We start from the raw sequence: 26,382 nt of genomic DNA, 5'->3' as shown, positions 1-26,382 counted from the left end.
TCCTATATCTGGATTTATATTAACCTTGCCTAACTTTATAGGGAAGACATAAGTGACTGCCAGCCAGAGCTGTACAGCAGCACAAGAGCTTCAAAGGCACTGACACTGAATTAAAACCCTTTCCAACACTGTGGACCATCAGAGTTTTATGTTCAGTGCTTTTTTTCAGCAAGAGTTGCTTTATGGAGAACAGTCCTTTTCTAGGATCGTGTCACTTGACAGATAAAGCAGCTGAGCTGCAGGTATAAGTATAAAAATAAACCCATGAAAACACATGGACTGCAACACAACCATCCAGTCTCAACTGAGCTAAAGAACAATGATGTCAGTGTAATTAAAACATCTCGAGACAGAGCTTTCCAACTGATTAACACTCCTGTGCTATTCTTCATAACAATATTCTAGTTTAAGAATTTTTTCTTACTCTTCACAAGTCCTAAAAATACCAACAAATGCTTTATTTGCAGTTCTTTCAGCTTTCCCCTACATATTACAACCAATTAAATAGGTGTAACTGCAGCAGGGGTTTTAAAATTACATATCTTTGGTGACCTTTAAAGCACAGATGAAGGTCCTTGGGTTTCCCTGCAGGAAACCCAGGAGATGCTGGAGATGCTCTAAGAATGTGACAATTTCAAGTAACAAAAGTATCATAAGCCAAAATGGAGTAGTCTTCACCACCCCCCCAAATCCCTTCTCACCCTTGAAGTAGAATAAAAAGAAATATAATAGAATCCTAGAGAAGTTTGGCTTGGAAGGGTCTTTTAAAGGTCATCTATTCCAACCTCCCTGCCATGGACAGGAATATCTTCACCTAGATCTGGTTACTCAGAGTCCCAACCAACCTGGCCTTAAATGTACCCAGGGATGTGGCATCCACCAGCTCTGGGCAACCTGTTCCAGTGTTTTAACACCCTCATTGTAAAATAATGCTTTCTTATTTCTTATTAATGCCAAACTGAAGGGGAGTTTAAAACCATCACCTCTTATCCCATCACATCAGGCCCTGATGAAAAGTTTGTTCCCAACTTTCTTGCAGGCCTCCTTCAGGTAGTGAAAGTACAATCAGAAATAATTTTCTAAGTGTGTCATATCAAAAATCAGACACATTGAATATCATCAGAGAGAAAGTCCTAGTTAATTCTTGAAAAAGGATATGTGAATAGTACAGGGCTATAGGGGCTTAGTTGCCATTTATGCCAAGATGTTATTTATGTCTTGAAACCACTTGGATAATGTGTTGGTGAAATATAAGCATTTTTTCTACATTGCTTTTAGCTGCCTGGTGCAAATCTCTGCAAAAATTTGTGCCACACAGTAAGTTAACAATGAGACATTTTACTGTGCTAAAAGGGTTGAGAGTTCATTTTGCCTCATCCAAATTAAATCTTTTTAAAACTGCAGGGAGTGTTCATAGAGTCCTTCACTCTGCTTTACACGACTCTACTGAGCTGTTCTCAGCTTTCTCAAGCCCATTATCCCCAAGATGACTACCTAGAAAGATCAACTGCTTTGGTTTAGCCAACTGTATCACACCAAAAAATGTATCTGCGGTGTAAATTTATTTTACAATTAAAAAAATTAATAAAACCAGAATTTCAAAATATTGGGCCCTTTGAAAGATCTGGTGTGCAGCAGTTAAAAGTTTTGAAACAACTAATTGTTCAACTTTTACTTTTCAAGTATACCCTGTGCTTTAAATAGAATTACTAAATTAAAAATGTAAATTGGACTGTATCTTTCCACATTTTATTATGTATCAGTTTTATAATAAAGAAGGGATTTTTTTTTCATTCCTGTTCTACTTGATAGCAATTCTGCCATGCTTCTCAAAGCTAATGTAATAAAACTACATAAAATGTTCAAGAAAAGCCCCATTAAAATATACAAAGCATACTAATTCATGGAGTCAAAGTCAAAGCAGAGTGGAAATATGAGCTTTAATAAAACTATGTCTGTTGTAAATAACTATTCAAACACAGTCATTTTTTTGCAAATTGCATGGGATATAGCTCAGTCTACTCGAAGCAAAGAATCGCTCAGCAGAATAAATGCATCTTGGTCAGAAAGAGATTAAAAGATACAGCTGAGCCATCAATAAGAAGCAGATAGTGCAGTATTATTTGCTGTTTGTTTTGAAGATGTAATTGCAGATCCCAGGATTTCAATAAATCTGTGCACATCACGGAAAGAATTGTAGAGAGGAACTGGGGCAACGCGGAGAGCATTTGGTTCTCGCATGTCACACTGCAAAACAGAGGGGGAACATTCGGTAAATTCAGGTCACTTCATGTTTATCTGTCAGACTATATTTTCAAATGCCATACTTGTCTTCAAGGAAGGATGACTGGACTGACAAGGAGACGCATGTAAATACCTTTGGATCCTCAAAGAACTACGGTGAGGAGCATCATTGCGAAAAACATAGTGAAAAGAGTAATGCATTACCTAAAAACGGATGCCAAGCTCAAGATGGGTAGGACTTTAGAAGTGCTATTTAGGGCTCCAAACCAGCTGTGTATGCCCAAAATTCACCTTAGTCCCTCTAACAACCTACAGTTGATGAGGCACGAGGGTGACAAAAAAAAAAAACAACAACACAAAAACTCCACATTCCAATAGGATAGAGAGTGTTGTACTACAGGTACAACTAATAACACAAGGCTTGCAGTACTTTTTTTCCCTCTCTGTGGGAATTTGAACATTTTCCTGAATGTAATAATCCCTCATATTTGAAACATTTTGCTGCATTGCAAAGACAAGCCAATAATGTGAGGCCTTGTGCCCTCTTAAAAGCAGCAGTTCCTGGAATTCCCTGGCAGTACCAAAACAGCAGCACACTTAGCCTAGAAGAGCTGCCTTTTGGGGAGACAAGTCACCAGCAGAAATAAAACTGTCTCATTTATATGGCATTACACTATCAGCCTCACCTTCCAGCACATCTAAATCACCCAATGTATGGCCTTAAATTTAACTTATATTCTTTTGGAGAAGTGCTCCATGGTAATCATTCCATTACATGGCAGTGCCATTCAGTGGTTTCTTTTTCTAAGTGCACAATTAAAGATTGAAGATGTAAGAAATTTTCATCAGTCCTAGTGTTTTTTTTTTCTCTTATATGAGACTATATTTAAATAAAATAAAATTATCACTTTGTTATGGTATAGGCTCACAAAACAATGCATAAGAAGATGAAGTTACTCACTGCTACTCCTCTCTTCTCCAACTCTTTAAACACAGATTTTATGGGAAGGGAAAACGATAGAGTGAGTTGGCATCCTCTTTCCTCAATCCGAGATGGTGTGATAATTTTTACAAAGGGCTTCTCTGGGTTTGTTTTATCCTTGCTGTAGTAATGTTTTATCAGGTATTCCAAGTAACCGGTGAGTAGAATGGATTTCCTTCTCAATGCCTTCATCGTAGTTTGACTAAAAACCTACAATGATTTGAAATCACTGGAATGAGAATGTGTTGCTACAGAAAAAGGAAAGGAAATAAAGAAGACTAAAAGGGTGGCACATTTCTCCATACATTATCACTGGAATCCAGCAGTAATATTGGATAGATATTATACATAAACATGGCAGAGCTGGGCTTTTGAAAACACAAGGTAATGTTATGCTTTAGATAATGAAAGACATTTATGTCTACTGTTAAAAGTTTTCATACACATCTGTCCCTTCATAACTGAAGTTGCACACAAAACCAGTTTGCTGAGAGCGTTCATCTGCATATCTGAAGAGGATCCATAAATTCCCTATAGATGCTACACTGCTGCACAAAACTCAAAATCACATGAAGGTTTCTCCGTGTATGTACCTCTAGTACAAACCTTCTCGCTCTCCACAACTGCCTGACAGGAGGGTGTAGCCAGCTGTGGGTCAGTCTCTTCTCCCAGGTAACAAGTGATAGGAAAAGAGGAAATGGCCTCAAGGTGCACCAGGGGAGATTTAGTTTGGATATTACAAAAAATTTCTTAACTCAAAGTGTTCTTGAGCGTTGGAACAGGCTGTCCAGGGAAGTGGTGGAATTACTGTTTTTGGAATTGTTCAAAAGGCACATAGATGTGGCATTTGAGGATGTGGTTTACTGGTGGGCCTGGCAGTGCTGAGTTAAAGGCTGGACTTGATGATCTCAGAGGTCTTTTCCAAAGTAAATGATTCTGTGATTCTACTAACAAAATCCAGGGGCTGAGACTGAAACATCATGACTGGTCTACAAATTCTTTCCTTTGAAAGCTCAAAATTTCTACTAACATACTGGCTTTACTGCTTTAAGTCCTGTAGAGGCTCTCCCTCTAGTCCACATGAAGAAAAAATATTCACTAAATTCTTGTTTAATAACTGTGCTCTGACACAGCTGCAAGAACTGGTGAGTTTCAGAAACTCAAAATATCATGAGACTTGCAAAAATGACTGCCTGAAAATGGCAGTGCTATTTTGCCACACAAACAAGAACAATGTGACAGAGGAGTTTGGAAGCAAAAGACGAGACAGCTTCTGCTTTTGCTCTGGAAAGGCTCAGTTACAGGGAATAATGAAATAGGTGACTCCCGAAACAATTTACCCACACCTTCCTCAAACCCTCTCTTTTCTTCTTCCCATGGAAGTAGCTTCAGGGAAACATGACAAGACATAGATATGCAAGTGCCCAACAGCCACTTCAAATCACATCCTGGCACATCAATGCAATATTGCTTCTCATGGACAGTTATCCCTCCACCAATTGCAGCTGGAAAATCAGAGGCAAGGCAGATATCCTGGATGAAAATCCATGATCTTCACTCTCAAGAAGTCACTGTTCCAGACTGGAGGAGTAACAATTTTAAGATTACTTATATCATAACCTGGAAGAGCACGTAGAGAGGTACCTGAGAAATCCCACTCAAAATACAACAAACTCTGGTTTCCAACAGCCTCTGGAAATCATTCTTTTGTAGAATATCCCAAGTCTCACTCCCTGATGTTTTCACAACCACTAGATGCTGCACAAAACCAAAAGCCCCTGCATGTGTTTTCTGTGAAATGGAATATGGACGCTGTAAGACAGAATTTGCAAGGAAATGAACGTGACAGGGACCAGAACCACCAGCACTCAGCACTTGCACAGGTCAACAAAAACCTAGAGGTGCTTCCCTCACCACCCAGGCAGACAGAAAGCACACAGCACCGTTCAGCACATAATGGAGGGAAAACAGAGACCTGCCTCCTATTCCTCCAGGATTTGCAGCAGTATGAAGGATGGATCTCCTCAGGCTGCATGCAAAAATCTGTTTCCACAGGCTTTGAGCAAGGAATATTTGGTCTCCTGGGTGAAATTTTTTGAAAAAGGTCTTTTAAATGTGGCTGTAGAGTGCTCCCCTTTTTTCCGTAACAGGGAGCAGCTACTGCCATAACAGTCATTTTAAGCATTATTGAGGAATAACATCCATTAACACTTGCAGTTTTCATTGTTTCCATTGGAAACACTGCCTTCTGTTTAATGTGTCCCAGTGAAGGTGGCATGCAATTTCACTAGCCATCTCTTGCCAGACATGAAAACTATTTTGTTTCCCACTGTATTAGAGCAATTAGCACTGGGAAATCCTGGCTGTGCCAAAAGGTAATGTGGGCATGGAAAGGGGAGGCGATGGAAACTGCTCAGCCCTCATTGTTCGAGGCTCCCTGCAGTGGGCTAAATGACACCAGCCCACACAAACCAGAACACTGACAATCTGGGTCATAGCAGAATAGCTTTCAGCTTATCTCAAAGGTCACATAAAGTTTAAAACAATATATTGGATGTTTAAGGACTAACAAAACAAATTGTCAGGCGGAACAAGAAGCATTGCTGTGCCCTTTGCAGTCCTTCAGTGTTGCATGTAAGATGAAGAGAGCATTACTGGCAATTTTCTGACTTTGTTTGCTTAAGATACTGTTTTTTTGGTAAATAAAGAAGAGAGACATACAGTGCATGGACACTGTTCTTTGTTCCAGCATCAGCTTTGTTGTTCCACTAATATTAATGGAATGCTAAGCAGAAATATATTTCACCCATTTCTGCTGGTGGCAAAAACTTGCTCAGCAAAGGCTGGCCTGAAAAGCAGCGTAGGGATAATTTAATACAGCAGAATATTTAGCATATAGTTTGTTAATATGAGTTAAACCATCTTTTTCAGCCACAAAGACCCAGAGTCCTGATTTCAGGGGTGAACCATCTGGAAGGGAAATGCTGGTACATCTCGATATGAAACACATCATCATGTAAGGTGTTGGGAGTACAACTCCATGCCTTCAAAAAGGGATGAATTGCACTCTCCAAAGTCGACCACAGGCTTTCACCACATGGATCACACATTTACAGAAAGGAAAGATTATCTTTGTGTGGCAGAACTGCCCTTCCCAATGTCATGGTCCCCGCAATTCATACAGAGATAGGACAGAGATGGGGCTCTGCTCCTTCAGCCACCAGAAAACAAATGAAGAGATGAAAGAAAAAACATTCTGGAGCTATGCCACACATAAACTCCCCTTTTAGGAAGCATTCACAGACAGCTTCTGTCTTTTCTGTTTGTAACCAAAGGGACAACAGCAGAGGACAGGTTCCCTAAGCCAATGGTTCAATGTAGACTCCAGAACATGCACTTCTTTCATAAAGGAATTAAGTATACTTTGCTCAGGAATTATATGTAAAAGCAACCCTGGATGCAACTTTTCAGTTATGTGATTCCTTTTTAGGAAGGTCTTGGACAGCATCCTTTGTGTGAGTTCCACTGAAGCAAACCCGAATATCTCCATGGGACAGCTCTGCTGTTCATACTGAGCCCCTAAATTTAAGTGGGAAAAGCCCAGTGTAGTCACTGGGTCCAACAGCAAAGTCTGTGAGAACAGTGAAGGGATGAGTATATTCATTACAGGCCTTGGTGTCTCAGGGTTGTGGGGTTATTTTGTTTGCTGAAGATTTCTTTGAGGCAGACAGCAATAATACATGTAACATTCATTAAACATTTTTATACTCTTAAATTGAAGCTCAAAGTAAAGCAATTACTTACCTCTAAACTGGCGTGCAGAGCACAGACCAGTAAAATTGGAGGATTTGATAACCGAAATCCATTAATTCCTTCACTTAGTTGTAATTCTGGAAAATGAATAACTTATATTAGTGTTTTTGATTTCTTCCTTTTAATGGATTGGACCTTATCTTGAAGTCTGTCCTCACGCAATAAAATATTTCCCTAATGTGGCCTGTAGGAATCGGTCATTAAAAGCAAATAGTAATCTATTCCCAGCTAATACTTTTAACTTCGAGAAAAGCCCAATTTTATCCAGCAGAAGACCTCATTAGCAGCTTCAGGGGAACCAGAGGACTGCAATTAATTTGTTTAAATGGTGTGTGTTAAAACCACCTTTACACTTGAATCTCTTTTAATGCTGGCACAAAGCAGAGAAATTCCAAGTCAGCAGCGGCGCCGCTCACGCGGAGCCGGGAATCACGTTCCTTAACTTTATTAAACTGACGAGACACATGGGAGGCTGCATATGCAGCTAAGTGTAGCTTCAGGCCACGTAGGGAAGTTGCCCAGACTTTGGGCTGCGAAATTTTCACAAAATCTGTTTAATAAATCTACAAAGCCTCGCTGTAAGTTCCGTGTCACCGTCTATATTTCATGCTCCAGCACCAGAGCAAGAGGATGCGGCGGAAGAGATGCTCTTCGTGCACAGTAGACTGGCTAATTTTATAATGCCCAACTTCTCCCCTACAAACTGCTCATGGAAATGAATAAACAACGTTTTCTTCCTTCTAACAGTGTTTCAAGGCAATTTGTGTCTCCTGCTGGCTTTCCATAGTGCCACTCTCTTGCATTTGGTCAGAAAACAAAGAGCAGACTGAGGCTATTAGGGAGGTGTTCTCCAGCCAAAGCCACATCAACAGGCACTGCCACAGAAAATTAAAAATATATTAAAAACGAAACAACCAATCAAACCAAAAAGCTCCTTTCTCATCCTGAACCCCCAGGATATTCTCTCTGCCATACTTTAAACTGGAGCTGAGCAGTCTAGCTGTCAGATTTGGAAAGGAGTCCTCATTTTGTATTGGGACAATAAATACTTGACTATTTCAGAGCAGGTTTTGCCTTATAATCCATCCTCCCCTAGTGCAAGAAATTTGGAGATGCTGAAACCTTAGTGGTATTTCGTGACTTATGTCAGGTTGCCTTACCTTTATTTATGTGATTTCTCGTTAATTCCAGTGGAACTAATCCTGAAGTAAGATATTACCCAAGTGAATGATAGCAGATCCTCGCTCCTCAGGGACTTATGAATTTAATTCACTGAGATACTTTGAAAGTTTCATCCATATTCTATATCTGAATTTTGAAGGTATTTCAGCAAAATGTCTAGAAGCAGACAGTCAGACCCATATGCCCACACATAAATTTATTCCAACATTTATTTTGTTAACTCCACTGCATTACATGTTTTGGGTGAGTTTAGCTTAATGCCTTTAACATAAGTGAGGAAATGCAAAGCTCTGTCCTTTCTCCTCAAGCTACTACAAAAGTAGAGCTGGTTAGATATAAATACACCAAATAAGGTAAAATTGGAAGGGTAAAAGTACATACTGTTTTCCATGAGGAATCTTGTTTTGAAATCGTGACCCCACCAGCCGATTAGTCTAAGATTTTATGAAGAAAGTAAATTAATAGAAATCTTGGTATAATATCTTTTAATTTAATTTGAGAGCTAAGAGTAATATAAAATTAAGAAATATATACATTTCCAATAATACATTTTATTTCTAACAATGACATTAAAATGCAATAAATTCTATAAAGAAATGGTACTAAAAACTTACTATTTGGAAATTTCTCTTTTAGTACTAATGATAAAACACACCACATCTTTCAATTAGCTATTGATTTTTAACAATACCCATTTTCTCTGAAATCATTTCACAAAACAAAAATTAGAACAGAAATATTTCCACTGTTTTCTCCCAAGGCATTAAATTCAACCCTCACCCTTAAATTTATTTTAATGAATATTGAAAGCTAAAAGGTGTTATGAAATCTGACTTAGTTTCACCAAGAAAAGGACTTTGTAATGAATAACAGGCAGAAAACAGGACCTCAGAATGAGGATTGTGTGGGCATTGCCTTGTCTTTACTGTGAGACTTCAATGTGAATTCTGCACACACTTTTCTTCTCCTGAATTGACCTTATTAAAAAAAAATTCTTTAAAATAAAAATCAATCCAATTTAATCCAATATTCCTTTTTTTTAAGGTTATGGCCAGAAAAAAAACCCAAACAGCTTTTTTGAAAATAATTTCCCTGAGCTTGTACATTAAGATGACACTACGTTATTAACTCACATTTACGGAAAAATATACTCAAGGACATAGCTATTAACAGTTTTCCAAAGCAGCTGGATGCACTGGATCACCTAGTGCCCAAGGCACAGCAAACAAAATCAATATTGCAAAATCAAGGAGTCTCTCTCCATCTCCCTTGGGTTCTCTACTTCTTAACTCAGCCCACAGTAATACCAGTGACTAATACTGTCAGTTCTACTTGAGATTCCCCATGTATCAATGCTATTACAATATCAAGGAATCACTTTTGCAGACTCCTTCCTGAACTTCCAAGCTCTACGGGACTGGACATATTTGACACCATTTCTTCCAAGGTTTTGCTCAGTTTTCCCTATGCCAGCAGAGTTGTTAGGCATTAAGCCTGGCAAGTGTTCAAAAGTTGTAATAGTAAAAAAAAATCTACAAGTAAAACTCACAGTAGATCAGCATTCCTGGAAGTAAACAGGGAAAACAAAGTCATGGCCCCTCAGTAAAGCAGGAACACTTTGCAGTTTGCCTAAAAGAGCTTAGCTCTGCAGAATTAAGACCATTTTCAAGTTAGAAACTTGTTATATGAACACAGCAGAGTGTAAAATAAAGTACTTCGTATTTCTGTATAACAACGCAGGTTTTATGTTTAGTTCTATGAAAGGTTCTGAGCTGCATCCAAACAGAGTGTACACAGAAAAAGCACGTTTTTTTCTTTATTGCTGCATGATGTTTTTATTATTCTAAGACCCATGAAAATTAATAGTGCAATATACATTCATTTCACGTGAGATATTATATTGCCAAAATGAATACACCCCAAATAAAGTGTAATGCAGCCTCTGCCCAAGTGACTCAGTTACTGATGCTTTGAATCATAAAAGATATTTCAGATATTTTATATGAACTCTATAATATATAGACAACATTGTAGAGAAAACCCTAAATATTCTATGTTACTACAACATACTACTAAAGTCAATGGCATACACATTCCATGAATTCCAAAAGATTTAAAGAGAAAAAATCCACGGGAAAGATAACATTTGGACTATTACTCTGCAGCAAGGCGAAAACAATTCTAAGTTTTTTGTGGACCACATCCTAAAGTGAAAGACAAAATAAATATCAATCAGACTGTGACCCAGGTCGAGCCCGATGAAAAGCACTCTGGTTGCATCATGAATGCTCAAGACTCGCTAATTCTGAAATTGGCTTAAACCCAGGTCTCTGCTGCAGCACCACGTTTGCAAGTTGGAAACTGAAATTTCAGAACTTTTCCAAACTGACAGAATGAAGGATTTTTTTAAAGACAGTTTTAGCTGTCTTGCCCTTTCCTACCATAATTTGACAATTTGCTTTTTCTCTTCTTATTATTTTTTTTTTCTTTTTGGCTGTTCTAGAACTTCAGAGGTGTCACTACAGGATGTGCACTTTGAGGCAGCTCTGGTCCTACACTCTCGTTGATCTAATGGTCCATATGGATGTCACGTTATTTGACATTTAAGCTGACAGGCTTCAAAGTGTGGAAATTAACAAAATCTTCACAAATTATAGCAATTTGCTGTTTACAATTTTCTGTGAAAATTTTGAAATGAAGGTTGCCACTGCTATGCCAAATTTCAACCTGTTATGATGGGAAAGAGCTAAGGTGTTAAACCCCAAACATAACGCTTTATAAATGCTCACTAAAAATAATAGGCAATAAAACTGCACATTAAGTTACTGCAGTAAAATTTCTTATTAAAGAGTTGTTATTCTGCATGCAAAGTGAACTGCAGTCACCATTTCAACTATCTCTGTTTCAAAAAACAAAAGCAACAGGATCTAAATTGATTTTGAATTCCAAAACATTTTTTTTTTTGCAAAAATCATAGTGTGGAAAGCTCTGAAAAGCTTTCTGTGATGTGTTTGTGTTTAAAACCACCTTAAACATGTTAGTGATGAGTCTCTAGAGTCACATGCTTTTCACTGCAGACAAAACTCATTTCACAAAGTCTGTTAAAAATCAGTGTCTAAGGAGAAAAGGGTTTAATTTTGCAAATGTTCCACTATAATTTTAAAAATGCAAATTTATCCAAACCAAGCCCTTGTTTTAACACAGCACTAATCAAAATTGCTATCCCAGTGATGAATGATTTGTGGTTGCAGCATCCTCCTGCCAGTCCCAGATACCTCCAGTGGCCTCCCAAAGCTGCTCAGCAGAGATGTCCAGGAACACCTTCACAGTGAACATCTCTCCATCCAAGAACAAAAACATACATGAAATACTTTGCAATCATGCCAGAAAGGAGAGTAAATTAATGCTGAATTAGCTGTGGGTTTTTCTGCAAGGTGTGCATGCTCTTCTGTAAGAAAATAACTTTTAAATAGATAACTCCTTGTTTTAATTTATGCCTGAAATTAAACCCATGGTCATAGAATGGTTTGGGTTGGAAGGGACCTTAAAGATCAGATCTTACCAACCCCTCTGCCATAGGCAGGGACAGTTTCCACATGATCAGGTTGCTCAGGGACCCATCCAACCTTGCCTATGTCCTCATGGTTTGATAACACTGAGACTTTCCCAGAGAATTCTGCAAGTTTCCGGTCTTTGCACGGAACTAATTTTTACACTTGCCACATAAAATTTAAAACAAACTGTTACCAGCTAAGTTTCATGAAAAAGGTAAAAATATAATGAAATATTGCTAAAAGGTTTTCAAATTCCCTATTTTTACATCAAAATGTTCTCTTATTTTACAAATCAGTGAATAAAGATTTGCCAGGTTGGAAAATGACTGCAAAAAGGAACAGTATCCTCTCATTTAGTCATGCCCTCTTTAAGGCCATTTACACCAGGGAACAATCCCTTCAATAAGTATTTTTATTTAGCCCATTTTCCTCCTTCATATCTGTCTGCATTAGACTGAAGCACTGGTTGTTCATAGCTTGAGTCATCTCGTTTGTAGCTGCATTAATGATGCAGGAGTGCGGGATATAATGATCATGATGTATGTGCAGTGTAAACATCAAAGGAGATCCAGTTAAAGAACACAGGAAAAATAGAAAAAAAATTCTTTTGACCTTTGCTTCGACGTTACAGATGATCATGCTACTCATTTATAATTTACAGCCTGAAGCAACATGGGTCTCATTTCCCTTCTCAGCAAGAAAAAAAATAAAGAAACTCTTGAGTAGTGATACAGAAAACGGGGAAATACCATTAATGCGGCCCAGCTTTTGCAATCCAGGGCAATGTGCTGGAAGTATCCTGTCATTATATTGTGTGAGATAATAATTTCATGTCCACAAGAAGGCACATTGAAAAGCTACAGGAATGCAGTGTGAAATTAGTAATACTTGATATTACATTTGCCAGCTTCACTGGGCATGGAACAGTTTGTCTCCTCTCCGTTATCAGGTCACAACGTGAGCTAGAAATTTCATAGTCATTATTTAGATTATATTAGTAGCATATACCAGCAAAGCATGTTATGGTTATGAAACCATGGATTAAGCAAAATCATAAACAGGCAGTTTTGGGGCAGAATGTGTCCACAAAGCAGCTGATGTAACTGCTGAGTGGCTGCTAAGCTCTTCGTTCACACATCTCTTTCCTTTTGCAAAAGCATCCATGTATTGGCAAAGATTTGTTTGTTTTTTTCATGCTACTGTTCTATCTATGAGTAAGAATCAGCTTTGAGGAGTAAATGAGATTTGTCACTGCTCCCAAAGTTTATTTACACAGAACTAGAAAAGTTTATTACACAGAACTAAGCCGATATTATGCTATGTCTGAAAAAGCAGCCTCGTGCAGGAAAAGGAATGAAAGGGCCAAAAACAATCATTAAGTTCAGTTTCTTACAGTTCTAAATGTCTGTGGCACAACTGACTGGTTGAAGAGAACATCCTTTTCTCCTGACACCCTTAAGAGCTATAACAGACAACCAAGAGTCACTGTGCAGTGTGACACAAATTTAGAAGATAGAGGTTAATAGTGACTCAAATATCTCTCTATTAGCAGGAAATGTGTTAAATAAACACCCAGGAGGTCTTAGAAATTAAACTACAAAAGAACACAGAAAGATTGGAGGCTGGAGCCAGCCTGGAGCTAGGAGCAAACTACATCTGACCTCAGTCATGGCAATTTGACCACGTTTGATCATCCTGCTGCCTAGGAGAACATGGTGGTACCACATCACTGCTGCCACATCCAAAGCCCAGCTTTCATGTTTCAAAATCCAGGATAAAAATAATAAAAAGAAAAAAAATACAAAAAATTGGTACAGTCAGCTCCCAAAGACCAAAAAAACTCCTTAACATGTGGATCTTCAGCTCAATTGACAGTTTTATTCCAGATCTTGAGGTATGTTCCTCCTTCACTGGGCTCCACACAGTGAAATATGGATAGAAGAAGTATCCGAGACTCAGGTCCTGAGCAGGAACATCTCCTAATGCTGCTGCACTCAGACAAAGGTCAGTCCGGGAAACCAAACTCATGAAAACAGTTTAACACCCTCTCAAAACCACCTTACTCTCACCCAGATTTTCAAACATCTCTCCGCAAACTCTGAGCAGAGACCTGATCCCCAGGCTCAACAGCTGGGGCACAGTCCTTGCATTCAGCTCTGCATTAATTTTATTGCAGTTTTTTCTAATTGCATTTTTTATACGTTTCAATTTAATTTTTATTGCATTAATTTTATTGCAAGCACATGAGCATGACTGTGTTCCTTTGGATTCAATGCCAAAATTCAGAATAAATAGTAAGAAAGACACATACACACAACAACCAAGAAGACAGAAAAACCTGCTCATTGCTTCATGTGGCATATTTTTGGCTCACTGACTGGAGTTTGAGGAGAAGTTTTAATTTTCTTTGCTATCACAGACTTGTCTGATCATCGATGAAATATTTAGTCTTTCTATGCCTCAAGCCCTAATCTCTAGAAATTCAGGACTGCCCTAACTCTGCTGTGAGGGGTAAGAATAAATTTATTAAAATGTTTTCACATATTTAGTAATGAGGGCCATGTAAGAATGGAGAAAAAGATTTATTTGGAGCACCTTATACAGGATTTTTTGATATACAGATGAGGAAAGGGGATTTGGAGGTAAAGGCTGATGCCACTTGATTTTTTTCTCTCTTGTCAGCCTTTCACCAAATTATCCCCCAAGTGTCAAAAGTTGTTTCCAGTGTTAAATTTCTGATTGGTTCAAAATTTAATATTTTTCTTGCTCTATGTCACTTAACTGGCATTTCCAATAAGGAAAAAAAAAAATTAAAAAATCTATTTTTTTTTTGCATGATTCCACATGGTATTTTATAGCTGTGCTGAAACAAAAAAGTGGATGGACAATGTTATTCTGTTCCAACTCCATCCTCTCCACAGGTTGAGCACTTAAGCAGGGTCCTGCTCTGACCCAGTGCTTCTGTTCTGACAGTTCAGTGGAAGGGAGAAAAACCATCTCAAACCAGGTTTGGCGTTGTGATGAGGGGGTTTGGCAATCAAAAAAAAAAAAAAAAAGAAAGAATAATTGGAAAGAAATTCTCAGTTTCACCACCAAAATCCCTAGTTCAAAGATTCGAAACCCTGCTCTGTAGGGGAAATTTTTCATATACTGTGGAGCTGTCAGTTATGGAGTATATATATATATATATGCCATAGTATATATCTATATGGGCTAGGATTTGCATGGAGGATTAAGGGAGTTAGCAGCTACTCCTGTTAGACTTTAGCAATATTTCAAACCTAACTCTCACTGTCTCCTTCAGAAAACCTTTCCAAGACTGCCAGAAGCTATATTTAAAGCCTTTTCTCCCCCCTTCCTTATATCTATTTAGATATCCTTTATCCCAAATGGTAAGCTTGGACTTGTTTCATTATTCTCTTCTGTGCAGTGCCTGTTGTTAATTTTAAGTAGGATCTGTTGTTAGAATTTGAAAAGCTTTTGAAGCCCAGGTAATTATTAGCCTCAGACTTCTGTAGTTTTGGACTTGCACACACTCTGCTGCCTTCCTTACCCTTTTCAACTCGTTACAAATGTTTCCTAATTATTAAGCATATGTGACTTGTGAGAGGCGCCATACATTATTAATGGGCCAGTCTCTTAGAACTCAGTGGAAAAAATCAAAACTCCTTATGAAAAGTTGCTACTGTGAAAGTAGTAACTTTTCATATTTAATATCAATGAGGCTTTACTTTGTCAAAGGACCAAAGTAATATGATTGTATTAGAGGTTAATAGCATGACATTTTTCTTCTGTTAAGAGGCTTGCATTTTCAGTGCCATCTAAAGGGAGAAAATTTTTTCTCCTCTATTTTGAGACTTGTCTTTGTTAAAAAATAGCTAAATTCACTTTCTGCCTAGCAGCAAGTTTTAGCAGCAAAAACCCAAATCCTGAAAAACAGTCTCATAATTTATACAATGGCACTTAACTATGTGACTGCAATGGATGAAATTAAGAAATCTCTAGATTTGAGTAATCCTCCTTTTTCCAGGAGTAGCTGGGCAGCTTTGAGCTCCCAGAGTGTCACTCGTTGAGGTGGGGGATTTAACACAACTTTTGCCATATTTAGAGAGACTTTTGGGTGAAAAACCTGGGCATTTTGGTCAATCTAGTGCAAGGTGATTTACAGCTGACAGGTACTTGAAGACAGAGGGTACACAAGCTCCTCTTGGATTGATTTTTACCTTGTTAGTCTTTTAGGCTCGACACAAGTGGGAATACACCACTTTCAACACGTCCCTTCGTTTTACCCCTCCAGGACAAAACAAAAGGAGATTGAGTTCACTTTTGTAGAGGGAAACAAGTTGCTGTGATCAGGGCATGGGGAAGAGGAATGGCTGCAATGCTGCCAATCCAATCAGGGCCCCTCGGAGCCGCACAGAGCTCTCCACCAAACCTCCAAGGCGCTTGGGATGAGGGATGATAATTTCATTCGCCACGAGCAGGCAAAAGAAAGGTATGATCAACCAGCAAAGTGGGAGCCTAAATTAAATCCCAGGAAAAGATCTCACAAAAAAACAAACCCCCTCAGGCTAATGAAGTTGAATTAAAAACTGTTAAATCAGCTTACGAACAACTATTATCACAAAGTGCTCATATAACACTTTCACTGGCCAAATATCAGATATATGAAAAGGGGGAATTCAGCCAACACTATGTTCGCACATTTAGTAAGGGGAAATTGAATATTCTGCCTAACACCAGAAATTAAAAATCAAGCAGAGAGCCAATTTACTCATAGAGATATTAATAAAGTTCTCAGTGATTTTTATAAAGTACTGAATAGTTCTCGATTATATTATAGTGATAAAAAAAAGCTCATATTACACATTCTTTAAGAATTCCGTAATTTTTTTTCTAGGCTGTTTCAAATAGATTAAATTAAATAAGCGAAAGCAACAATCCCTCCTAGAGCGACTTTTAAATGTGAATTCTGACTTAAAGGAGGCTTGGATAGTTTTGATTACTATGATGCATTTACTGAACTATGCAGTTTACACAGTCCCTTGAATGAATCTTTCAGGGGGAGATATCTAGATATATTTCTAAATAATAAATGCATCTGACTGAACTATAATATAAAAATTTTAAGTTCTGGGAAGTTGAGCTTCCTCAGGTCTTTGTTGTTTTTGAATAGAGTAATCACAATATTAATGCAAGACCTTTATCATACTAGAATCCTTATTAGCTAAAATGTAAGTTATCACCTCTGCTCTTTGCCTGAAACAAGAAACAATCAGCATTAGACTAGATTTTAGGGGGTTTTTTTATGTCTGTGGCTGGAACTAATTGAATTCAAAGTTTCAAGTGCCAGCAGATTTGCCACAGGATCCAGTACTTGTGTTACAAAACATTTACTAACACTAAGGGATACTTGAGGAGAAAACAACTCAAATGGAGCTTTTCCAGTTGAAGTTTAAGAACATGAAATAATTAAGGGAGAACAGAAATAACCTTTCAGAGTTATTTTGAAGAGTCTCTCCCAAAAAGATAAAATTTCATCCATTGCCAAAAAGCATAAGAAAAATGTGACATAGGAACCTTTTTTTACAGGGCCGTAGTTGCCCTAATTTTCAGTAGTACCTAAACTATCATTATTTTTGGCCCCAAAATAGATTTAACATGAAGCCAAATGTTTGAGGTACAACGTATGTCACAATTGACATGAAGTTCAACACTGTTTTCAGGAGCCCCCAACCTCCTCTCACTGCAGAAGCAGGTGAAAAATAATTAAATAAGGATATTTATATGGACTTATTCTCCTGTCACAAAATAACTATACCTGCAACATTGACCTTGAACCCACACTGACTAAACCTCTCTGTATTTGCTTACAATGGGTTGCTAGAAAGTCATCTCAGAAAACAAAGGGATGCTGAAAAACTAGATTACAGTGGAGAATTATTGCCTTTTTGCTCAATAATCTGTACATAACTAAAGAGATTAATACATAATTCTTCGCTTTGAGCTGCTGCTTTTCATACCATGGGAGAGAAAGAACCTAAAATTTACCCAAAACAGTTGCACTGGTGGATTAGATCACCTAATTGATGTCATGCTGACTGAGAAACTAGGAGAAGGAAAGGGAAGAGAAAGATACATGTTGCTCCCAGCATTTCACTGGAAACTGCCCTTCAATCACTTGATGAGCACTATACGGCTGTAGCTGCCCTGTAGTTTCCACACAGTGGAAGGCAGGAAGAAGGAACTTCCAGCAAGCACTAAAATGACTTCAGTGAAAAATAAGGAGTAGTCACTGTGACAGTAAAAATTTACCAGCAGCAACAGAGGTGTGAAAGCAAGCATTTCACAAATGAAAAGTGAGAGGAAGGATGGCTTAGAGAAAATGGGCAAGAATAAAAATATATGTCACGAAGGCCTCTGGGAAGCTCCTGATTCAAAGATGTGTGGAAATGGGTAAGAAGTAAAGGACAGCAGGCTGTGGATGTGCTTTGCTGGACTTTGCAAGAAGGGAGATGGCATGGGGGCAAAAAAAACTCATCTGGCTTGCCCAAGCAATGGTGAAGATAAAATAGATTTGATTGCGGGAGACAAAGGAAAAAAAGATTATCACAGAATATATTGAGTTGAAAGGGACCCACAAGGATCATCAAGTCCAACTCTTAAGGGAATGTGAAGATGTCTGCCTTGGTGAGACCTTATTCTGGCTGAGGACTGGAAAGATGAAGGTTCAACCAGGAGCAAGAGAGGGTAGGAGGACCAGAAACTCCATGAACAAGTAGAAACAAATAAGCACAAGTTGTAAACCAAGCAAAAAAATGAAACACCACACACACATACATAATCCTACAGTGCACACACCCAGGATATCAACTTTGCAAGAAATAATGAGACAATAATTTCCTTAACCTGGGCAATGACCTTCCAATTACCTTTAAAAATGCTTATGGTTTGAATCAGGTGCTGGCTGGTGCTATGAATCACAATATGAGCTGGATGTGTGATCCAGAGCTGCAACTAAAGCCAGAGAGGTATCCAGCTAGGACAGGGACACGAATAGCTCTGGGAGACATGCTGGGCAGGAAACCCTATCTGAACCTGTACCTGACAATTACAGGAATATTCTCCAGGGGACAGGAATGGGGAGGAAAAAAGGCAACTATTAATGGCACAAAAGCATAATGGCTATTGCTGGTGCTTTCAGCTCAGAGCAATTTCAAGGCACATAGTGATCTCGAAGCACAGTCTATAAGGAAAAATCAGAAACAATTCCCCACTCTGGTCTAATGAACTAATACAAAAGAGTGAGCATCTCATTTTTAACGGACACGTGTAGACTACAGCTCTATCTGAGAATCCAAGGAGGAAAGCTTTGTAGAAAGTTCCAAAATTTTCTGAAGTAGAAAAAATGAAAAATGCTGAAAGTGAGTCAATATCTAGTAGGAAATCCCAGATGCAAAATTGCATTAGTTCCAGCACATTTCTGCACAGAGGTAAGGAAGCTCTTAGTGGAAACAGCAGAAGATTTACTTGAGGTACTTCACTGAAAATAAACTTTTCCCTCCATAAAAAGGAGAGGTTCTGTGAGGTGGATACAGAAACGTACAGATGAATAGATAAGAACAAGAGGAGAGATAATGCCTCTTTTCGTGACTTATTAAAAAAGCAGGCACAGAAGGATTTTTTCCCATCTTCTTAAAGCTGTGTGACACGAGCATGAGTGTTGAATTCCTGGAACTTCCTTCAGCGGGAAGGAAATTAGCTCGCTGCTTTGTTTTACTGGGAAAAATCAAGACACGGCAAAGTGCTTTCAATACTACCTGTCTCAAAGCAGAGAACTGAGGCACAAAGAGCAGGCAGCTAACAACACACGGCCTTTGAAGTGGGGGGAAAAATCACAGCAGCCATCCAGACTCCAAGGAGAGCCCCAGGATCTCTTCCTTGCTAGTTAAGGGGATGTAAGAGTTGCCCCCAGGCTACATTCACCTTTCCATCAGGCTAAGCCTGTTGGTTGCTTTCATGTGTTTGAGCAATTGTGTCTTACACCATCTGATGAGAAAAGCTGGAGGCAGCAGATGGGAAAGCACATCCACAAGGAACACAGGCACCTCCCTGGCATTTCCAGGGCTGGGAGTGGGAAAGGGTCATGGCAGAGCACACAAAGTGGTGTATGTCCCATCAGTGTGGTCCAGGAGAGATGCATGGGAGCACACACTCAGGGAATGAAAACAGCACATTTCTTTCACCCCCACTTCAGCTATCCCATAGGTGATGCAGAGTTCACATACAGCACCTTTACACAGTCCCAGGAGTTAACAAGGAGGCCTACAGCTCCTCTCTAAAACACCTTAAAGTCTAACCAGGGCAAAGATGACAAAACAAAGAGGAAGACCTTCAGGGAGGAAAGCATGAGAAGGTTATTTATAATGAGAAAAGAAGCAAGATTGCTTGAAGATACAGCTTAATTACAAGGGAGGATTTGAAGGGAGAGAGACAGAAAATGCTTGACAGAGAACAAGGAGACAATCATGGGAGCCACATAAAAGGATGTGCAGAGCTGAAGGAATAAGAATGGGAATAGATGATGTGAGTGCACATTAACCTCTCTCTTTTTTTCTCACAGAGACTCACTCCAAAGTTAAAAAATGCTCTTGGATATTTGCCACGCAGTTGGTGAATCCGAGAACACACCCTGCAGGCCCATCATGGGTCTAGATTGGCCCAATAAATCACTTGTCCCAAGACAATGCAATTAAGCCTAATTAGCCGATAGCTTTATTCCTAAACAGTCTCTTCCCAAGGGAGGTTTTAACTTTTGGTTTCTAAATTAGCTCAAGGAGCTAAATTGCTCTCATCTCCTTGGCAAAGCAACAGTTTGTTTCTCTACCTTAGCACAGGATACTTCCTGCGCTCGGGGGACACGTGTTGCACTGCACGGGTAGTTTATCCCTACATTAGCCCACAGTTTGAGTCCACCAGGACCAGTGACAAAACCTTCTGGAAACAGCAGCATGTGCGCTTTGGTCTGTCACCACTGACTTCCCCACCTGGCTGCATTCAGGAGTCTCTACATTGCTTCCCCAGACCCTCTCCCTGACCAGGACGAGGTGCTCTGTTCTGCTAAAGCTTTCAGCAGTGCTGAGATATTCAGAGGTGACAGACTCCAGGGTCAGTGAGAAATGGACCACCTTAGTCTGTTATCTCAATAAAGTCTGAGTAGGAGACTCAGTACGAGTAAAGAAATTCTTGGCTGTGAGGGTGGTGAGGCCCTGGCACAAGTTGCCCAGAAAGGCTGTGGCTGCCCCATCCCTGGAAGTGTCCAAGGCCAGGTTGGACGGGGCTTGGAGCAACCTGGGATAGTGGAAGGTGTCCCTGCCCGTGGCAGGGGGTTTGGAGTGAGATGAGCTTTAAGGTCCCTTTCAACCTAAACCATTCTGTATGTCCATGATTCCTGGAAGCATTTTAAACAGGGGCAGCTTTAGTTCTTCCCAGTACAGTAGATATAAAACAGCCTTCCAAATCTTTTTACGACTGTCATTTGCTCCCAACTCACATTCCACCAAAGATACATTATTTGCAGCAGTTTCACAGAAGCTTCAGCTATTTATTTGGGGGATTATGTGACTCTAATTCAAAAGAGAGTAATGTGGTATCTCCTCAAAATCAAGAAAATCATTAAAGAAAAACTCAGCTGGAACTGCCAGCCCTGGAAGGTGTGAAGTAACCTCTTGCAAAACAGAGTTACTGGGCAGACAGGATCTGGACTAGACCAGGATGGGGACCCAGATCACTTGGGAAAAATGGGAAGGGGAAGGTCTGTGAAGTAGCATATTTTTGTTTATCTCATTACATGGTGAAAGTTCACATACCAAAAAGGCTGTGCAAGTCTCTATAAAGAAGTAGCAGGAAGCTGTTTATGTTCTGGCATTTTCATTGGTATCAAGACAACAAACAGGGAAGTGATCTAAGAGAGAGGGTTGATATCTCACCTCTGTCTATGAAGAAATTGGCTGAAGGTGCCTTGTGTTTCTCAAAGCCAGTCTGAAATAGCTTTTTGCTTCTTGCTCTTTGAAACTTTTTTTTAAAAAAAAGTAAAAGCCAACGCATTTTTTGAACATCAACTGCTTCCTGCACATGCAGCATTTCTTCACATCACACAAACTTTTCATTTTTAAACTCTACCTGCTGCTAGAGCGGGCTAAAGCTAAGTTTGATAAATCCTTTCATTTTAAACACTAAACTGTGTACAGTTTTCATTTAATCCTCTGCCAAGGCTTATCTATTATTCTTCTGACTGCTTTACATACATTTATTTCCCTTTCATCTCTTTAAATTGTACCTTACTTTTCTTTCCTTTACTGTCTCAGGGTTCTGTGAGTTTTCCCCCTCCCATCCCTTATGCCAGTTGACAGCAGAGCTGAACCCCCTGCACACCTACAGCTGCAAATACTCTGCTGTGACCACTTGACTTCTCTTGCACCTTCTTCCCCAGCTGCTCACAAATATTCACGTTTCATTATAGCTAAATTGCTCGGTAATTCTAATTATCCTTCTTTTTATAAATGGAGAAATAGAGAGAGAAAAAAAAATTAAAAAATTAAAAAGGAAACTTTTCTGGAGCCCAAACAGCTAGACAAGCAAAATTTCAATATTAGTAGGTCACTTCAGTGCTCTCTGTGTCTTGGAAACTTCCCTTCTGCAACACTCATATGGAAACTTGGTGGCACAGGCTCAGCCTGCACTGACCCAACAGTTCCAGTAGTATTTCATAGCTCTGCTCTCTCCAGGTCATTTTTTTTTTTATTTGAAACCTTCCCATAAAGAAATCACTCTCACACAATTAGCCAGGAATATATTGCATTGTGATATATAGGGCAGGTATTAAAAAAGCTATTTGAGTATTAAAAGAGACTTCAAAAGAGGTGAGCTCATGAGAGAATGGGGATATGTCGAACCCATATATGTCAGATTGATTCAGTTTTACTGTTCTAAGGAGAAAGATGGGGGGACTAGCAAAGGACTACCCAACATACTTGGGTGATGTTAATTGGGATGGTTACAACATGTCACTTTTAGACCCATGGCCTTTGCAGTGAATTAGAGAACTATCCCCAGCTAAGCCAAGGTGTTTGCAGGACACAAGGATGACGTCTGCAAAGATGCAAAACACGAAGGGGACACATAAGACTGTGTCGCCATCTGCCAGACATCAGATCTAAGGACAAAACCTTGCCCCTAGATATAAATTCTTCCCCAAGTTACTGAATTACCAGCTTTATAACTCTTGTAGGAAGCTTGCACATCCATGAAGAAGAAGAGTGGGACTGGTTTGCCTTTTGTCTGCTGAGACATGCCATGGTATTACTGATTTGTGCCAGTTTTGGGTTGTGGAGGTCTTGGCCACGACCTCAATGGCAGCCCCAAGGCAGAAAGCAGTTCTGGGATTGCCTCAGGTACTGATGGCTATTAAATACTTTAGTAACTCTTCCTTGAGTTGCATTTTAAAAGAAACAGCAAATAAGTGTTTTGTTGCTGGGGGAGAAGGGTCTGGAGGGAGCAGCTGGAGGGGAACCCAGTTTCTTAAACTGGGCATAGGATAGAAGCATACTCACAAAATTAAGGGAATTTAAACCAAAATACCTAAATTCCTTTGGTGATTGACAGTAGTTGGGTTTGAGGGGTTTAAAATGAAAATTTTGGATCAAGCTGTTCAATTTTCAATAAGTACCTAAGGCCTGTTTGCCCCAGTCTCAGTCAGTAACAGGTAAACACCCTGGAACTGCCTCTCTGAATTATGGTCAGAACATACATTTTTCTATTAAGGTCCAATACATTATTTCCTTATAAAAATAACTACCTAGTCAATAGCTTGCAGAAAATATGAAGGATGAGACAAATTAAGGAAATCTATATAGGTGGGTAAAGTGACTTGCAGAATATTGGCTGTGAGTTAAAAACAATATTTCAGACATTTTAAATGACAAAAGGGTGTCAGCTGGATTGCAATTTAATTCCCTGCATTTGTGTGAGCTGAGATGCAAAGAAACAAGTGTTTGGTGCTTCTGTTTTTTGACTGAAGTTGTGTGGCCACTGGGTGTCATCCTTGATTCAGATGACAGCCAAACACTTTGTAGCTCCAGCAGACAGGCTGCAACTTCCCAAGCAGTTAAATTCCACTCTATTTGATTGTACAACATACACAAAATTGCTCTGCATTTAAATCAGCTATAAAATTGAATACTTTGACATAGACAAATTCTCCTTTGTCTCAGTGCCTTATTTGGAGACCTGAAATGACTGGTTGATGCGGGAAAGAAAGAGAAGTAATGCAACCAGGGCATAGGAACTACAAACAAATTTGATGAGTGATTATCAAATCTCAGGAAATATGAAATAACTATGATTAAATAATGCAGAGGGACTACGCAGGAAGGTTGGAATTATATCCTTAATTGAGCCTCAGGTTGAAAAAGCCTATTTCATATAGGTAATTGTGTTTAAGATATTCAGTAGCCAGATTCGGTACACAAATTAATGACTATGTATGAAGGAGCCAGTTCAAGAAAAACTAATTTAAACTCTTTCCTACAATACGAAGCCAGTGCCCTCACAGAAGTTTCAAAATTTCATCAAGGAGGAAAAAAGACTCAAAGTCCTTGATATTTTATTCATTTGCCTTTTTGCTATTCTGCAATTTTTTCCACATTTTTTTCAACTATTCATCATCTTCCCAGTTCCCCAAAACCAGGATCCATGGGAACCACAGAACCAGGTGGGGGCCATGGGAACAATGCGTGCACCCAACTAACAGGGAAGCATAAAACTTTCCAGAAGAAACATCCAGATATCCGGAATATTTTGCCAGCGTTCACGTATAAGGATCGAATCAGCTCACAACAGGTCGTATGTCATCCTAATGAGTTTTCTGCTATGGGTGACTGAGAAAAACTTATCAGTGTTATTTTGTTATCTCCTGAGAGTCTAGACAGTCTGAAACGAGCACAGTGCAGCGAAGCTGCTTATTATAATATTATTTGTCTCTGAAACCTAATTTAGTTTGCCTTCTTCAAGCTAAAATAAAAGGAAGTGCAAGCAATTTCTCCAAGTATTACAGCCAGAAATGTTTACATTTGTCAGTGCATTGAAAGTATTAATCCTACTGTTCTTAATATAGATACACAGAATATAGTAATATACTGGTTTAAATAACAGGTATTTTTTTAATGCAGCTAACCTCAGTTGATAGCTCAGCTTTCCATGGATTACACAGTCTTTGAGAACACAGATCTCCGTGTAATACTTCCTCGCTTTGCCAGTGGATATAATTTTAATGAAAACGTGCCAGTACTAAAGAGTTATTAGGCACAGAGTCGAAATTGTCTTTGATTTTGTTCACCACCCAGAGACTTCGAGGATTTTTTAAAAATCCATTTTTAAAGGAAGATGTTAAATATTCTCTTTACATTAAACAGCCTCATAGACATGATTTAGGTTACTTGTTTTTAATATTATCAACACTCTCTTTTATGATTCTACTTAGTTTAGAACTGATAGCAGACTTCAAGAAGGAAAGGCACTTAAGATGTGAGCATGTGCATTACCAATTTCAAAATTTACTAATATTAACATACAATAACCCATCTGAAGTAACAAAGTCATATAAACAATTTGACTAAATTTGTACTGCCCTTTTCACTGATGCAATAAATCAGTAAAAAATTTTAGCCCAATGATATTTTTTTTTTTTTTTGAACAGGAATTTTTTTCTGTTTCTAAAAATATATACATAGATGCACATGCCCATATTCTAGGACTAGTTATCTACACAATTTCACTTTCAGATCTCGATTCAAAGGGAAGACATTTTCCCCTTTGAACTTCACAGGACTTTTATTTGGGTGTAGAAAAATACTCACGTTGGTTTAACACTCTTGGAATGCTTTTCATGAATGTAGGCACCAGCGAGGCCTCCTGCTCCAGAATTTAAATACTGCAAAGAATAAATCAACATGTACATGTCGTGCTCATTATCTGTAAAATATCACCTTTCTTCCCTCACCCAGTTCTACAAAACAGACCAATTTTAACATTTCTAGAGGTTTCTAACTGAAGATCTTAGCGTTTGTCACAAAGTGCTGATGTAGATAAAAGCAGATATATTTTTTCAGGTTAGATTTTAAAATATCTTTCTTGGCTTAGGTACAATAATTGAAGTCTAACAGGCTAGAAAATTGAAGTACAGCTGAAACAATTCCATTTCATAATACATATAGCAAAGTCATCAAACAATCCCTCTGTCTATATCTGTCGATTCTTAATCTCAACAGAAGTCAAAGGAATTAAAGATACCTTGCTCTGTGACCAAAATTATTTAAGTTTGGGCAAGAATAGTATCTTATCTAGGGACCACTTCATAAAACCCTGTAGCTGTGAGACCTTCTCAGTGTGGGAAATAAGAGAAGAGTCTCTGATCCTGTGACCACAGGGTAGAATGTGCTTCAGAGCAGATATTTAACCACCACCAGCATCCACCTCACATTCACAAGACCTTGTAGGTCATTGCCACTGTTAGTTTTTGGAACCTCTCATAACAAAGCCACCACTAAA

General features: G+C 38.8%; 1 protein-coding gene across 5 annotated transcripts in view; it reads right to left on the bottom strand.

Moving 5' to 3' along the window:
* Positions 1-1,927: 1,927 nt before the first annotated feature.
* The window catches only part of LOC108504778 (kynureninase-like), a 58,694-nt gene continuing 34,239 nt past the window's right edge, over positions 1,928-26,382 (bottom strand). For all 5 annotated transcript variants that reach the window (XM_017830197.1, XM_017830193.1, XM_017830195.1 and 2 more), the window contains 5 exons: positions 25,692-25,765; positions 8,603-8,655; positions 7,031-7,116; positions 3,206-3,436; positions 1,928-2,247 (listed from right to left, as the gene is read on the bottom strand). In XM_017830197.1, coding sequence (XP_017685686.1) covers positions 2,095-2,247; positions 3,206-3,436; positions 7,031-7,116; positions 8,603-8,655; positions 25,692-25,765 — 597 coding nt within the window. In that variant the 3' untranslated portion in view covers positions 1,928-2,094. The remainder of the gene's footprint in view (positions 2,248-3,205; positions 3,437-7,030; positions 7,117-8,602; positions 8,656-25,691; positions 25,766-26,382) is intronic.

The sequence above is a fragment of the Lepidothrix coronata genome, unplaced genomic scaffold (genome assembly GCF_001604755.1).
Source record: "Lepidothrix coronata isolate B3197 unplaced genomic scaffold, Lepidothrix_coronata-1.0 Scaffold175, whole genome shotgun sequence".
Classification (NCBI taxonomy): domain Eukaryota; kingdom Metazoa; phylum Chordata; class Aves; order Passeriformes; family Pipridae; genus Lepidothrix; species Lepidothrix coronata.
The sequence above is the reverse complement of the archived record's forward strand: the minus strand, read 5'-3'. Positions and strand labels throughout refer to the sequence as shown.